The 17,880-nt window shown below is 35.5% G+C and overlaps 1 protein-coding gene across 1 annotated transcript in view; it reads right to left on the reverse strand.

Annotated features, from left to right (window-relative positions):
• LOC145687543 (cell adhesion molecule Dscam2-like) overlaps positions 1-17,880 on the reverse strand; it is a 1,184,503-nt gene that overhangs the window by 6,657 nt on the left and 1,159,966 nt on the right. The window contains exon 29 of the mRNA XM_081761007.1: positions 11,263-11,353. Coding sequence (XP_081617133.1) covers positions 11,263-11,353 — 91 coding nt within the window. The remainder of the gene's footprint in view (positions 1-11,262; positions 11,354-17,880) is intronic.

The raw sequence follows: 17,880 nt of genomic DNA on the forward strand, positions 1-17,880 counted from the left end.
CCAAATTGGTTCACTCTACGGGTGGTTCATTTGGAAAACTTACATGTTTCGTGTGAAAAGACAGGTGCTCATCTTCAGTGTGAGCAAAGATGTTTCGGTGTTTTCAGTGTCCACCACAAATGCCTTGCATTATATGTGGCCACAGCCAAGACGCATCTAGACCACTTATTGACATCACAGACAGCGTAAAATGTTGGGTGCCTCACCTTTGGCCTAACAATAATCCTGCATGTCCGCTTTCCAAATGTGTGCCCTTCGTACATTTTACAGTTAACGCTCGCATGGTCCACGCCGGAACGTTGGACAACAAAACTACAGTATGCTGTGTTACTTACTCCGAATCTTCGAAGTGTCGTACCCCTCTGTCAGCAACGAATACCAGACCGTAATTAGACAATTATTTGAAAACCAATTCATACACCCGATTTCATGGGGAGAGCCATGGAGGTTTGGTATGGCATTGTGAATAATAGTTACCAACGTACGCCTTGCTAAAATAGGCCGCAGTACGTAAGAACTTTGTGACTTGTGTTCGCACATAGATACTCTGGAGCATCTCTATACTTCTTGTGTGGACATTAAGCATACGGCTGCCTATGGACATTGGGAAATTAGACCGAGAAAGCCGGTCAGTCGCTACCACATTGTCCAGTGTCGCCTTCACATCTACAATTCTATTCTCCTCTGATTTTCAGTGGTATCCTCCTACAAAAATGCATGAGTAGTTTGGCTAATTAGAACTACGATTTTTATAGACAAATAAAGACCGTATTGTGATCCCAGTAGAATATCTCAACAGGGTAAGAAAAAAGGTTTTTACGCAACCTCAATTTCTCTTCGCTCGCTTTTTACAAGTATTACTTGACACTTGACAGTTCTCTTTGTACTCGTACAGATCTACTAATTATCAGAGCGCTGTGCTAAATAACTTTGTCATGTAGCTTGTTTTCGGGGAAAAAAATAGAAAGTGGTAGAGCGCTTACTTCTGGTGCGTGGGGTCGCTGGTTCGATCCCCGGCCACATAAGTTTGTAGTGGACAACATCGTGTTCGTGAGTTTGCTTTGTGTGCTCCCGTTTCCTCCCACATTCTCATTCTACAAATTATCCCATCGTCATTCATTGCCTTAATCATCCGTCTTCCTTAGTCTTGAAATTCGACATGAGACTAGAAGAGAAAGCCTTAGCTATCGTCTTATCTCCTACGCATCCCTAAAGATGCCATTGATCTTGTTTGGCATGGCTACTTGGAATTGACAAATTCTAAATTATTTCCTGCGGCACTAGATTTAGTACAGTTTTTGGACTGAGATGTTTAATATTGTCGCATTACTCCTCTGGAAGGAATATTTTGACACATTTTTGAGGAAAAAAAAAACACTGGTTTACCGAAAAATATTCAGAGATGTGTATATATAAATATCATGACAAGACAAATTACAGATATTCTGAAAACGTTGCCTTTATGAAAAATAAAATTTACTCAGGAACTTTTGTCTCTGTTGTGATCATCCTTCGATATCCTTAAAGCGTATAATTAATCAAAAATAATTTTAATATATTTGAAAAAAAAAAGAAAGAAAGAAAGAACAGCATTACATATAAGATGGTCGTATTGATACTTAAAGATATTATTTGTTAATTTCAAACTGTTATGGCAAGACTTTTACAATTACTGCAGTTACATGTCAGTGAAGAAACGAAATATAGGTAAAAAGATGGAAAAATATCCTGACTCATTCCCTGAAATATTCAAACTTCTGGTAAAGACTAAGAGCAGTTGTTTCGTCCGAACCATACTTTTCGCATGAAGCAAGTTGTTCCTTGGTGCGTATGACAAGGAATATTGTTGTTCTATTCAGATCTGTCCGAGGTGTTTCTGTCAACTACGGGCATGGGCGAAAGTTAATACACACACCAAAAAAAATCACTACTACCAGGCAAATGTGTCTATTGATTGCAAATACCTACGCAATGACAGATACACTGTTGACAAATCATGTTACTTGTTACATTGCTGCATGAAGTTCTTTGTCTTCAAATTTGTTGCAGTTTGTGGCGTACTCTCTTCAGCATACTTTGGATGGTCCTGAAGTCTAAGTTCCGTTGCTTGAATTTGATGCGGCGGGTGAGTTGTGGTACAGTTTTGGATTGCCACTCCCCATCATAGAGGTCGGCAGCAAGCAGAGACCAGAAATTGCTCTATAGGGCGTGCATGTGGGACATTTTATGGAATTGCGTCCGTGGTATGAATGATACCGAGTCCGTCGTCAATCAGTCAGTTCCTTTCCTGGCATAATGGCGGTTACGTGGTCTGGCCAAAATATATAGTTATCGCCATGATGATGTATGTTAATGAATTGAAACAACTTTGTTAAACATTTCTTCGTGCACATGTCGCCTGTGGTTGCTGGACCATTATCTGTATTGATGAATGGTTGGATTACACCCCTTTTTTTAGGGTACAGTAGCTGGAGTCCCTATAATATCGGAAGTATAATATCCATCATTTCCTGGTATTTCATCTCCGGCAAACGAAAAATAGTTTCCATCGTCGGTGATGATCACTGTGTCAGGATGCAAAATGTCGTCACGAAGTTCTCTATACTTGCCTACTATTATAGCGAGTTGCATCTCTGTATACTTGGGTGCTTTTGGACGCTTGAAATATTTCACACCTAATTGCTGAAAATTCCGAGCAATTGTTCTTTTGGAAACACGAAATTTGTCAGTCAGTTTCTTACCACTAGTCCCGACACGGTTTGCTGGAAGTTCCTTTAGTTTCTTCCTCTTACTCTGGCCAGTTTGTTAGGATGGTCACACCTTGGTAAGTCTTCAACAAGAAGACCAATTTGGTAGCGTTTTATGGTGGTATATATCATATAACGTGGAAAGTTACTTTTATGAAAATACTTCACAATTTCCACCACAGGCAATTGTCCAAGAAGGTGATACACATGTCGCCGTAATGCAATGCTCTCTCCGTTTTTCAACCGCATACTGCTCACATTTGCTTGTTTAGTACAAAGTACATTATCTATGAAACATTGACACCCAAGACAGATTATCACTACCAAATGTGACCTTTCATATCGATGACACATTTGTGTGTTAACTTTCGCCCATATTATTATTTTTTTCCTTATTTCATAATTTCGCTTATATAAAATATTTTTCTAGGGTGGAATCGAACCTCCAACCTCTGTTTTATTAATTTCATTATCTCGCCACTGTACTGCTAGACTATTTTTTCACTTGACGAGAAAGCTGATTTGCTGGTATACATACGAAGATAGTTAAAGAAGTTTGCTATTTACGTATGTCGGTACAAAATTTTCATAGATTGCTTCATAAATCTTTAACAAAGATACTGTAATACTGCAGCTAATGTTTATAAAAAATTTATAACAAATAAAAGACCTCTTAAGATTTGATAATGTTTCGCACGTAAGGCCGAATCCACGATAGCCCTTTTGTCCAGAGTTAAGTTTCAAGGTTCAGTACTGAGTAGTACAATTTTCCCTCCACAAAATTCCCTTGCAACAGTTTTGACAGTCCAAGAAAGTTAGTCTATATTTAAGTCTTTTGCTTTTCATTTCATTATTATACATTATTGAACAAAAATATTGAAAATAAATGCGTCAATACTGTTTTCCCCTGTTGAAATCTTCAAACATTTCGAATATATATATGTAAAAAATGGAAGTATTTTTGATATAATTTAATTTACAGGATACATGACATTTTTTCTGCATATAGTGGTACAATCTGCGGAGATTTAAACACTTGAGAAAATAATATACAGAAAGAAAATTTGTATTCTTTGCATCATTAGAAAAATAAACGTACCACGAAAGAAATGAAAAGGAATGTCAGGCATATGGAATGATACATGAATTATCGAATTCTAAATAAACTACAACTAATTTGTAAAACACTGAAAGAATTAAATAAAAATGACAGTAAAAATACATTTGGACGTAAAGTGATCAAATGTAAAACTCTATCCAAAATAAGTAGTCAGAAAGAATAGAAAAGTGATAAGAAAGAGTTACAAGATAAATTCAATATAAACAGGCCCTGTGTAAACCTTTCTAGGACGGCAAGGATTTCAAGAAAATCTTACACCTTCATGTTGGCTACCCTAGTAGCCCTTCTAATTGTCATAGGGACATGAACTATACCTCATTGGACAGCACATGGAACACGAATTCCAACGAGGTAACTTTTGTTCCCCCTGTGACCAACTCGTAAAAGGAGAAGAAACAGTAAAAAACAAAAATAAATAAATAAATAAATGTTTCTTTGATTATTTTGGGACTCTGGCAACACTGTTATTTGCCATACGCAGGAAAAAAAATAATATCACATGTACGCCAGACATTGGAAAGAATCATATAAAAATTGAAGGGCGAAGATACAATAGCAAGAGAGAAAAAAATTCGGAACGTCGTACCTATGATAGTCAATCTGTATATTTTTCGATGGACTGTGATCTTCCCTCAGGTTAACACCCCTATCGCAGCCCTAATTGTCACTGGAAAGCTTATGGGACACAGATTCTAATAAGGTAATTTTTGTGTCCCCCATGCCCAATTCATAAAAGAAGAAGAAGAAGAAACTCAAAAAATAAAGAAAAACGTATTTCTTTGACCTTTGTGGAACTATGGCAACACTGTTATTTGTCGTACGCAGGTAAACGATTAAACATTTTTCAACATCCTTCGTGTCCTTCATTTCGAGGGCAATCAGAAGGCTCCAGATCGCAACAGCCCAAACACAGAGAAGCAGTGGAAGTTCCGGAGAATTTTTGAATTGTTCAATACTTTTTTCAAAAGGGTGTTCAACCCATCTGAATACCTTTTACTTGATGAAGTTACTGCACCATTCAAGGGTCGTGTCGGCTTCAAACAGTATATTCCGAAAACGCACAAAAGATTTGGAATAAAATTATTCGAAATCTGTTATGACAACGTATATACTTGCAATATGCTTGTCTATTTAGGTAGGATGCATGACCGAGATAGTTCAGAGAGAACACTGACTGAAGCCACAGTACACAAACTAGTGGGGAAATTGAAAGGATTGGGTCATAAGCTCTACATGGACAGTTTATTCTTTTCTCCCAGACTGTTTGATGGATTCAAGGCTTCCAAGGATATACGATGCTGCGGTACGGTTAGACTTAAACGTAAAGACATGCCACATGACCTTCCATCTAAAAAGCTGAAGAAAGATGATTGGATATATTGTCAGAGACGACCTGACCGCAACCCGCTGGAAAAACAAACGGGATGTTTACGTGCTTTCGAATATGCATTCTCCACCACCAGTTGGCAATTTTACAACCCCCAGATGAAGATGCTGATAATCCTGATATAATACAGGACTATAACAATCGTATGGGATATGTCGATCTGACAGATAGGGTGGCCAGCTTGTATTCAACAGCAGTAAAAACAAGGAAATGGACGACGAGGCTGTTTTTCGACATTCGCAATGTGACAATCATCAACGTTTTCTCGGTATATTCGAACGCACCATCTTCAAGTTTGCAGTTTCGGTAGCAGGTTGTGAACGGTTTGATAGGCTTGGGAAGGGACGCCATACCTACCCGCACTCTCGTACCCAGAAGTAGCAGAGTAGCCACTTACAACCATCGAGAGATATCTTACAAACATATTCTGAAAACGATTACGAGTAGGAGGGTGTGTATGGAGTGTTCGTCACGCGGAATGTGGAAACAGATATCGATAGTTTGTACAGGCTGCGACGTTGCACTCTGCCTCCTTCACTGTTAACGGAATTAGCATGAACGACTATAGAGTGATAGTATTGCACCTACACCCTTCATCTTTTATGAGATTGTTCCCAATACTTGGCGTACATTAGAGATTATTTATTTTCTGCATACGGTAAATAACAGTGCTGCCAGTGTCCAACAAATTCAAATATATGATTTTCTTTTATAAGAAAATACACTCTGAAAAAATGGCATATTTAATACCCCTCCATTCATCCCTCACAAACCCAATGGCCATATACAGGATATCACTAGTTAGTATATTGATTTATCTGTATTGATACAAATTTGTATGCTTGTAGCTCCTTTGGATGAAGTTGCCACGGAAATGCTAAGGAGGGGGGAGGAAACTAAAACATCGAAATTTGCCTTCCTACTCTCCGTCACATGATCCTCGATATGGATGAAGTGCTTATTGTTGGAAAGCTTCATTCCTCCTGAGGAGATTGACGCCTAAGTCATATTTCTAGGTTAACTAAGAGCTAAGCTACTGAGGTTTAAGTTGATGGCTCAGCCCTTGAGCTGTTCGTGATGAAAAGGTGAAACGTGTTGCGTATTGAGGAAAAAATAATGGGTGGTATTAAAACAGGTACAAACTGTAAGTGCAGACACGTACGTATATTTGCAAACTCTTATTACGCAAAGATCAGCAAAACAACCCAGAAAGCCTACCATAGTTTTTTTTTTTTTTTTTTTTTTCACTAAATGTGAAAGTACAACTTTTCCAGTCTGTAAGAAAGCTTTCTCAGCTCTTCATGTATAAAACAGAGAACATATGAAAGGGGTTGAACCGCTTACCCACAACAAATTTCCATACAATATAAGAGGAAAAAGTCGACTAATGGGAAACCAGACATACGGAAAGCAATCTATGATCATACCAATAAGTTCCGTGTGAAAGGGATGCGCTGTGGCGGGAAAGAAAAACTATATCTTTATTCAAATTCAAATATTAAAATTATGCAAGACTCATTTAAGAAGGGGAACACATATTTCAAAGTATACTTTCGTTACAAACAGTATTGCAGACATTTAATGAAAACTTCAGACTTTTTTGTTGGGGGGAGGGGGGGCGACCGCAAGTATGTTTAACATGGGTCTGCGAAATTCAAACATCCATGTTTAAACAATAATGACAAAAAGACAATCTTCATTGAAATGATCATACACAAAGAGCCCAAATGCTTTATCCCTCAATGAAGTAAGCACAGAGCAATATGGATCAAAACACAACAGTAATAAATTTTAACTATATGCATAACCCTTTACACTTGTAGAGGAAATATTCTGTCTACCACAACTGAAGTATTTTGTATTCCCTGTATACGATCTAAATCCTATAAGGTAAACTTGTATATATATTTTTATAAAAAGGCCTTGTGTCCATCTTAAACATAAATTAAAGATAACTTTCTTACAACTGGTTAGGAAGTGGAAAGAAGCGAAGAGGATAAAAGAAGTGTACGTTAAAATTATGAACTTGAATAGTGGTTTGAGTATTAATGAAGAATGGGAGGACATTTTGAAAAGGGAAGAAAGAAGAAAAGTAGAATATAAGGACAATATAGGGTTAAATTTTATTTATGTTTTTCAATATTCACGTATTTAATTAGTAATCAATATCCAGGTAGAAAAATTAGTATTCAATATTAGATAGAAAATTTCAATATTTAGATAGTTAATTAGTATTTAATTTAGTTAATATATGTTAAAAGAAATATAAAGATTAATTAACAATGTATTATTTCTGTTAAGAGTTTAAAATTGTCACAACAATGGGTACATATTTTGAATTTTAATGAAAAATGGAAAAAATGATTCTCGATTGGTAGAGATAACAAATTAAGTTACGTTATCTATGATTTCAGTTGGAATAGTAGTCTGAAGAAGGAAGTGATATACTTCCGAAACTGTAACATTTCTCGTTAATTTATAATAAAGAATATAGACAGCCTTGTAAGAAAGTTATGTTTAATTTATGTAAACTTGTATACAAAACACGAAAGTCAAGGGAACAATTTATTAGGTATTTATTTTAATTTATTAGGTACAATAGGAAGGTACTTATTTTATTATTACATGAGTAGTCACACTTATTTATATATTATTATAATCAAATATCTTCAATACGTGTTTCCTAAATACTAAGTGAAGATAGCATAATGTAAAGAAAAAAAACTACAGATTCTCGCACTATGAATAAAACCAGGTAAATGAATAGATAAGGTGTATATATATATATATATATATATATATATATATATATATATATATATATCACGTTGTAAGACTAATGTGATGTATGTAAGTAGGTATGCTTCTTTTTATTAGATTATTTCAAAACAGAAATACCATCTTAATTGATTTTTCTTTCTTTCTTTCTTTCTTTCCTGGTGAAATCGGTCAGAGTAAGAATCATACAGTAATTAGATGTTTGTTGAGAATCACAGATAGTAGTAGACTTAAGAATATTAAGTACTATTTTCCTATGTATGACAATGACTTTGTTTCCTTCAAAAGACTCATTAGGAAAACTGAAACAATATACACAGTGGAACAGTACAAACAACTCAGTACACTAACAACTTAGGACACTGCAGTCCCAATGTTGCCGGCCATGAAGTTATAACATCAGAGCGAGTTCTAATCAACAGAAAGATGTTAGATGATTAAAGAAGCATTTTCTTTTATGTTGTTGGTTACGAATTTTACTCAAATTTATGATTAACAAAATCAGATGGGAAATAAATTAAAGCCCAAAATAAAGACATATGAAAGTATTAATGAAAGCAACTTTATTGTCAGATGTCTATCAGAACTTTTCTACTTGTTTCATTAACAGTGTCTCACTTCTCAAGAACAGACACAAAGCATATAAAATTAGAGGGTAAACTTTTCAGTGACTTTTTTTTTTTATTTCTGAAATATCATTACACTAGGCTCACGCTAATTCGGCCATTATTTGTACATATGGGTGCCGGATTCGCGGAAGTGCCGAATTACTGAGAGGGTCGGAAATTATTACTAGTTTAAACACTTAGGAACTATACAGGCTGTACGTTCGACACTCGACTCAACAGCAATAGCTTTCTGTGAAGAGTCATGATCCAGCTTATCTAAAATTTCGAATTTCTGCTTGCGATCAAGCGTAACGTGTTTCCCTTTAGAAGCCAAAGTATGTACTGAACTTTTTTGTAAGAAAGTCACAATTTCAAATACTTATAGCATTGTTTAACATTTTAGCTAACAACATTGTTGCACATCAATGCACCATTGTTGCACCATTGTAGTTCAATGTTATGCGCAACATTTCTACTTGAGTGACTAGAGGCCGGATGTGAGACGGACTACTGAGGGGTTGTAATTTTGAAGGCCGGATTAGCGAGAGTCTAGTGTATTTGTATACTCTAATATGTTGGTATTATTTATCTTCTGAAGACTTTTTAAATGTATGAGTTTCTTTTCACAAAAGTACTTTTCTCCATGTGAGAATAAATTGTAGAATTAGAAAATAAAGAATCCAACTTCTTGGTGATGTTTTGTTCTGATCTGTTTTAATTTCTTATATAGCTAAGTACATTTTGTGTTACAAACAATCTCAGATGTGTCAACACTTAGTCAGATCTAAAAATAAATCACATGACGCAAAGCAGACCAGAACAAAACACGTACTTAATTTGAAGTCATTGTTAAAAGAGGATATGTGCCAAAATTTCGACACTTCATATAATCCTATAAGTATTTAAACATTTTTGATCAAGAGGTAAATAGAGCTTTCTATCTCAACTATACCCCTTCTGGCGCTGCTGTCGATATGTGATTTCCCGTCCTCCCTAGAAAGTGGAGGGACAAGTTGTTGCGGAAGCATTGCTAGAATGAATTATTTCACGGACTTCACTGTCTTCTGTCCTGTTAGCCATTCTAAAAGTAGCCTACGATCTTCACTTGTCAAGACCAAACGACTGAATGACAAATTGGCAACACAGCGGAGATCATTCATTTACTTTCCGTAAGCAAAGGGAGGGTTTCCTCCGTCATCGAGTCGCGGGGGTGGGGCCGAAGTATAGTTCGCATAGTTTCCGAGGGCACAGGTGGATTAGACAGGCTCTAGTTGTAAAAATGTCGCTCTAGACATCCAAATAAAAACATCAACACACACATACTGAGAAAAAAATAGAACTAATATTTTACACAGAAAAACTATTTAAATGATACTGTTACATATCCCATATTAACAATGACCGATTCAATTTGCAATAAAATTTCCTATCTGAAAAATACTGATAATAATTTTAAATTAGAAAATATTTTTAAAAATGCATTTAATGGAAGAGGCCCAAAGCAACTTGAAGTAAATTACTTAGCCAATTACTATGGAAATGTAATTACACATAAAAGATCAAAAATGACTTTTTTTATAAGACTTAGAAATAATTAAAGCTCTTTGAAAATATAGAAGGCTTTAAAAAAAAGGGGGTAAAATTACTGGCAATTGGAATGGGACTCTGAGCCCACAAATCAAAGGAATTTCTATAAATATTTGATAAAGATAGCAATATGAGTAACACAATTATCAATTTCAAAATGAAAATTAGTGAAGTCGATTATGTAGACAAGTGGAGTTAGTATAACTACAAAATGAACAGAAGACAAGTAGAATCCAAGTGCTGCTAGGGAGGGGGAACGAAAAAAGAATAAGGACCTCTGAGACCAGACGTCCTAGAGAGTGGTGAATGATCAATCGGTGGAGATTGGTGCCTTCTGCGGTGTTCCGGCTCCTCTTATACTAAAATGTCGGTTGACTTCGTTGATCTTCGTTATTTGGTGATTGTTGACAATGGTCAACAACGTCTACTTCGAGGCTGTCGTCTGGTTTACAGCCAGCACGTGATGTTGGGAGCGTATGGGGAACCTTGCAATATAGATAGATAGATAGATAGATAGATAGATAGATAGATAGATAGATATAGATATATCCTACGCTTACTGTACATAGGATTCTTCTGGTTGGTGAGGTTTTCTTAATGTAGAATTTTATGCAGACATGGAAGGATAGAATCATTACTACCTAGCATCGCCTTCTTGTTGTGTATCAATTTTGAGCCAGTTCCAATGAGTTTCCACCTTAACTACAACATAATTTCTAGCAGCTTCACTGTATGGTTACGCTCGAGATCATTTATTTGTAGAATACGAGTTTGCTGGCAACGTCCTGGCATACCAGCCGAAGACTGCAAACCACATACAATGAATTCAACACACAGATATATAACCTTCACAGTCACAACGATCTGTGTGCGGAGACTTACTAACATACATACACACACACACACACATATATATATATATATATATATATATATATATATAGAGAGAGAGAGAGAGAGAGAGAGAGAGAGAGTTGTAATGTCTTTCCTTTAATCGGTGAGATAGAAAAACTAATCGTAAAAGTAATATCATACCTGGCTTTACCATGTCGAGGGAAGGATCGTCTTTCTGCTATAGGGGATGGCTCGGTAGACGTACTGGACTCAGGTCCATGATATAAAAAGTCTGAAATGAAATATGAAAGGTTATTATAGTCATTTGTTAACTAATAAGGAGAATTAATTTTCTTCTACATTAAATATTTATGTTTTGATTGCATTATTTTGTTTAAGACTTGGAGTAATTTACTCTCCGAGAGCACTTTCAGTTTTCCATATTCGCTTCATTAATAATTTTGATTTTTAATATATGTATTAAGAAATATGTTGTATAAACTTATCATTAAAAAAATTGCATAAGCTTCAAATGATGTTTTATAATTAATTTGTTATATCTGTTTTAGCCTATTATGGATGGTCTATGTGTAACCGAGGTATTCTTGGTTTTTGTGACCGTCTTTTCGTGCTTGATCCAGTTTTGATCACAAGTTGTGCACGACCCGTATGTTCAGAACCTGGATTAAAAAGCCACCCGTCGTCTCTGGTCTTAATTCAGAATCTAGATTGAAAGAGAAAATCATTTTATTGCTCAGGTATATTATCCCCTGCTGTTATGTAAGCCCGCAACGTAATATTGGTTGCATACATGCAAGGTGATCTTTAAAACCACGAGAAAATGCATAAATTTTCATCCCTTCAAATCCAACCCCAGTCCAAGCCGAAAATCGAGAAAAGGGTTTCGTATTGATTAGATCTGCTGATGATCTATCTGTGAACAAAAACTGGTGTCTAGCCAATTCCTTTCTATCCAAAACTTTGATGACAGGTACATACATACATTATTTTATTATTGTTAAAGATGAATCGTAAGAATGTTAAATACAAAATAAATTTTACTAAAAGAAAGCTAAATAAAATAATTGAAATTTTTATGTCCTTTGCTTTACTTCTATTATGTACCTACAATTTTCTGTCAGATTTCCACATTGTGGCACTGCACACGCTCCCTACACATTTCGTATCGAGATGAAAAAGTAGTGTAACGAGTTAGTGTGTGTTTGCTCTTGAGACTTGTTGGTTTTAGCTATCATAGCTGTGTAAGAAGATCAGTAAGAACAGAGGCCTATTCCACCATTCAACTTCGTAACTTTTCACTTTTCGCTTCTCACTTTGCAAAATTTGCTAAGTGAAAATTTTTTTGAGTTCCACCATTACTTTCGAAGAACTTTGCAATTTTATGTTCTGCAACTGTAAAGTTTCAAAGTCTTTGCAAAATGACAGTTGAACGTTGATGTGCGACTTTAGGTGGTATATTCTAGTTAGTAATTTGCAAGGATTCGTAATAGGAATTTTAGTGAATTATTTCAGAAATGGAGAAAAAATAAGTAGATGAGAAAAAAATAGCAGTTATTCAAGTGGTGAAAGAAAAACGTAATATATTGTTTGGTTCACTTAAAGACAAGTTGACCAAAACTATTCTATATCTGGAAACTACCGCCTTATGCTGAGTCGTTTTAACGTATGATTCGCGTCATACTAAAGCCCTGAATACTGCAGGAAACATATGTTAGTCGAACTCTTTAGTATGGCACTAATCACGTGTCAAAACGACTCTGCAGGCCCATAATATTTATAATAGAGTTAGCAACACCATGCACTGTTCTAAAAAAAAAAAAAAAAAAAATGCTTTTGACACACAGTGTAAAAAGAAAGATGCTTTTGCCTCACGGTACATTTGTCCTAATCCATTCATTTGAGTACCATTTATGAAGCCCAATTAAGGCAAAGGAGTGCCTGTTATCTTGCTGTAAGGGTTTTACTACATTTTGTTGTTCTTTCCAAAGCCGGTCCAATTTGCTCTAATACGAATTTTACTTGCTAACTTGACAAACGAAAGAATTCTTTAAACTTAAAAAAAAATCATGTGGTGGAAGTTGATTCTGTTTTTATACACTTTCTTAGGAATTGCATTCTCACTTGATGAATATAATAACCTTCGAAACATTTTCAAATGGCAATGGCTCTTAGTCAATCATTCAGGCAAAGCAAAATTTTTCTTTGCAAAATACGACACAACTTTCCAAACTCTAGCTTTGCACTTTTCAGTTTTAAGATGATGTTGGAACAAAAGTCAGATATTTCTGCAAAGTCTTTGCAAGTTTTTGCTCTGCACCTTGCACTTTTCACTTTGCAGAAATATTTTTTCGTGGAACATCAACCTTGCTGCAAATTGCAAAGCGCAAAGTGAAAAGTTGCAAAGTTCAATGGTGAAATAGGCCCCAGGTCAAATATAAGATTCCTAAACAGCATAACGGTTCACGATTTTAAACTTGAAACAAACGCTACTAAAACAGGAAAAATCGCAACGCTTTAGATGCACGGATATTAAATAAGTGGACAGTACAGTGATGGTATAGCAAATTTAAGAACGGCAATAAATTCCTCCAAGTAGCACCAGCTGCTGAGTGTCCACAATCCATAGACAACGAGCACTTAATGAGGATATTGAGGCTGATAATTGTGAAACATGTGACGTATTGGGGGAAGCATTCAATGCAGTGTACAAACCATTAGTCAACACAACACCTACTACAGCTTGGAAAGTAATATGAAGTGGGACGATGAATCCCACATAAGCTCACTACAGTTCAGAAAAGATTCGAAGAAATATCTGTGTTTGTTGTCTTGTCAAGGGCTTTGAGACAGGCACTTACGTGTAATGAGAAATGGCTTTTTTTTATGTACCAATCATCATAATGAATGTACCAATTATGTACCAAAAATCACTACTACTCACAAACACCAAAACCTACAACTGCATGAACAGATAGTCATGCCATGTGCTTGGTGGACTCCTAGAGGCACCGTGTATTTCTAACTGCCGCTATCTGATAGATGATCAACGCCACTGCATTCTTGCAGCCACTGAAAAGTTTGTTTGAGAATTGAAAACAGTGCAGCCAGCTTGTAAACTTCAGAGCTATTATTCAGAATACCGGGAATATAATATTGCTAAGGTTAGTCGTAACACCACTAACCAACATGGTTGGGAAACATTAAAATATCCTGTATATTTCCTGGGCGATGTACAATGATAATTATATTTGTTCTATTCATCAGTCGACCATCTACGGAGACGACGGTTACGATCCCTTAACAAGTTGCACAACACATCTGACGATTTCTTTGGTTCACGTTCCGCTGTGTTCTACTATCCTGGGATCCGTAATCTTCCCGAGTATTGAAAAAAACATATTTCTGTTCATGGGCACTGTCTCTGATCAACCAGGTATATCTTCGTGTAATCGGCAATCTCTTGTAGGGTCGAAAATTGACAGAACAATTTGAGGTATTTAATAATCCATAATGTAAATTTTGGTTTGTTTTGTTTCGAGTTTAGTGTCTCGTTTCATCATCGATCCTATGTAAAACGTGCATTTATAGTATAACTGGGATTCAAATCCCATGAGTTCCCATTAGAGATTCAATTTTTGTGTCCACATCGAAGGCTAGAATTCTAATCATTTAGTTACGACGGAGCTTGTAATATAAAATTATACATCCTTTAAGTAGCAAAAACGAAATCAAATCTCAAAGCTAAATGAACCATTGTGAAGCTGTTGACAGCCACTCAATGAATGTTTTCTACAAAATCAATGTAAGACACGTCACTAAGTCTCCTTATTGATTTTTCATTTCCATTCTTTCATAAAACTAATGCAATCGTTATCGGCCTCAGGATACGAATCCGGTACCGCTGATAGCAAAAGCAAACGTTAATTGCTCACCTACGTTCGCTCAGTAAATATTTAGAAAGTAAAAGTTCAGTTAAAATTTCATAAGAATATTACTCTAGGATATAGACTGTGATGCAAACTTTTTTAGCGTAAAGATATCATGACAGTAAGTTACGTAATGACTAACAGCAATCTCTCCTACGAAGTCGAGTGGTAGCACGTATAGTAGTGTTATGTATTGTGTGTATTGCGTTTGCTTTTCAAGATGAGTATAGACATAAATGAACGAAAAAAAATATATGATTGGATGTCAAGTACACAAGTGATTGCAAACGTTTATTTTATAGATATACAAAGCGTATCATCAACTTCGAACTGGTAACGTGACTGTGGAGGAAATTAATGTTTTCTAACAGATAGCACCCTGGTGTTTCATGCCTCTTCAAAGCAGACAAAATTTTTTTCCAGGCTGTCAACGAAGGTCAGTTTTGAAAGAACGTTAACGAGAAAACTGCATACGATCATAAGAAGTTGAATAATCTGTGACAGATCCTATTAACAGAGTGTTACAAAGCGCCTTAATTATATATGGATATTTTCGGAATGGGCTTGCCGAGCCTGGAGGATGGAAATCAGTAATTAATTATTTTGTATATACTTTCTGTTAATACTGTAAGAAATAGAGCAACAGATACAATTCAATATTTCACACGAAATGCTTAGAGGATTATTGAAGCTGGTGGACTTTGGTGAATATTAGTATTACGATTATTTGTATAAAATAGGTCTCTCGCTCTTAACATGTTAATTAGTATGCTTAAGAATGTTAATCAAGAGCCCATGAAGGCTCCTATAACATTACCGTTTCGTGTAAATTCCTCTGAAGTGGATCAAGTAAAGGAATTGACTCCTCGGAACAACAACACTATGCAAGTGGTTAGTAACAAAGATAACCGAAACTACGTCGAAGTGACCATAGTGAGCAACCGGCTAAAAAGACAGTTCACAAAGAAAACGAGGATGAAATAACAAGTGACAATAGTGAAATATCTCCCAAAGGTGTCATTGTGTCAGATAAGATCGCGAGTGCTGTGGAAAATCAACAAGCGTCAAAAGTTGAGAATGGAATTAAAAAATGTTCAAGTGGAAATTAATCGATTTTACAAACTAGCAAATCGGCAAGGTGTAAAAAACCAAATACTTTTAAAGACATTTTTTATGGTGAATGAAAAGCCGGGTGAGTTAGTAATATACCATCAGCATGTGCAAGGGTTTACGATTGATAAAAGAAATATGTTGGAAGTGTTAATACGTGACATTAAGAAAAATGTAAATTTAATATGTTTAACTGAGCACTGGTTGAATTCAGATGATCTGAGTGTAACTACCCTTCCCGGTTTTAATCTAATCGCTAGTTACAGTAGATCTGTTAAGAATAGAGGGGGTTTTGTATTTATGTCAAAACAGGTTTAGAAAATAAGGTCGTAACTAAATTTAATTATCTAAATATAAAAAAGGATTTTGAATCATGTGTAGTAGAAATACCGTATATGAAGCTAATTATTTTGTGTGTGTATAGAACCCCCAACGGCGACATTAATATTTTCTTGGAAAAATTAGAAATTACCTTTGAATCTTATATTAAAACGGGTAAGCAAGTTGTCATAGTAGGTGACAATAATATTGACTTTTTAGAACCCAACATAAATGGCCGGCTTGAGATTCTGTTGCAAGCATATAATTTGACTGCAGCAGTCAGAGTGCCAACCAGGTTCTCTAGAAACAAAAACAGTGTAATAGATCAAATTTTACACAATACCGATCGTCTTGCCTGTAATGATCATGTACTAAACTGTGGGTTCTCAGACCATGAGGCGCAGATTTTTATAGTAATGCTAAAAGGTAACGAGATTACTAACAGTACTTTACATAAACGCGGTAATAGATTATTAACGAAAAGAAACTTTAATGACTCGAGCATACAACATCTAAATTGTCGTTTATTCAACGAAACGGGAGCAGGTATATACGACTAATAACATGAATCAAGCATGGGATCGCTTTCACAATATCTTTGTAAATTATTTCAACGAAGCGGTCCAAAAAATGTTCCTACATCTACATGTAATAAAAAACATGGGTAACCACCGGTATTAAAACATCAAGCAAAACACTAAGGTCTCTAAATATGGCGTATAAAAATGGGAATTTATCTCCAGAAATGCAGGAATATTATCTACGCTACAAAACCGTTTATAAAAAGTTGCTTAAATTTGCCAAGAAATCACATTACTCAAATTATATAGACAATTGTGAAAACAAACAGGCAGCTATGTGGAAGGAAGTAAACATAGAGTTAAAACATAGCATCAAAACGAAAAATGAAATTACTGAATTGGATGTTAATGGGAGCAAAGTTACATACCCAGACCATATTGTAAACGCCTTCAATAATTATTACACAGGTTTACATAACCAGCACGTTCCTAATGATAAATTGCACCCAAACATTTGCAAGATAAACACAACTATCGGTACCATATTTTTACGCCCCACCTCAGCAAGAGAGGTACATAATATAATAATGTCATTGAAGTCAAAATGGTCTTCTGGTCTGGATGAAATACCATTTGCCATCATCAAAAAATGCAGCATTCCCATCTCGAAACCATTGTCCTACCTCATCAATATGTCCTTTCAGACAGGTATCTTTTCTGAGAAATTAAAATATGCCAAAGTTAAACCGCTATTTAAGAAGGGGGACAATACAAAAATCGAAAATTACAGACCAATTTCCTTGTTGTCTTCTTTTTCAAAAATTATAGAGAAAGCCTTTCTCAACCAAATTATACCATTCCTATCCAAGCATAATATAATTTCACCTTTACAGTTCGGGTTTCCAAAATGCAAATCAACT

This window comes from Thermobia domestica, chromosome 6 (genome assembly GCF_964235325.1).
Source record: "Thermobia domestica chromosome 6, izTheDome1.hap1.1, whole genome shotgun sequence".
Taxonomy (NCBI): Eukaryota; Metazoa; Arthropoda; class Insecta; order Zygentoma; family Lepismatidae; genus Thermobia; species Thermobia domestica.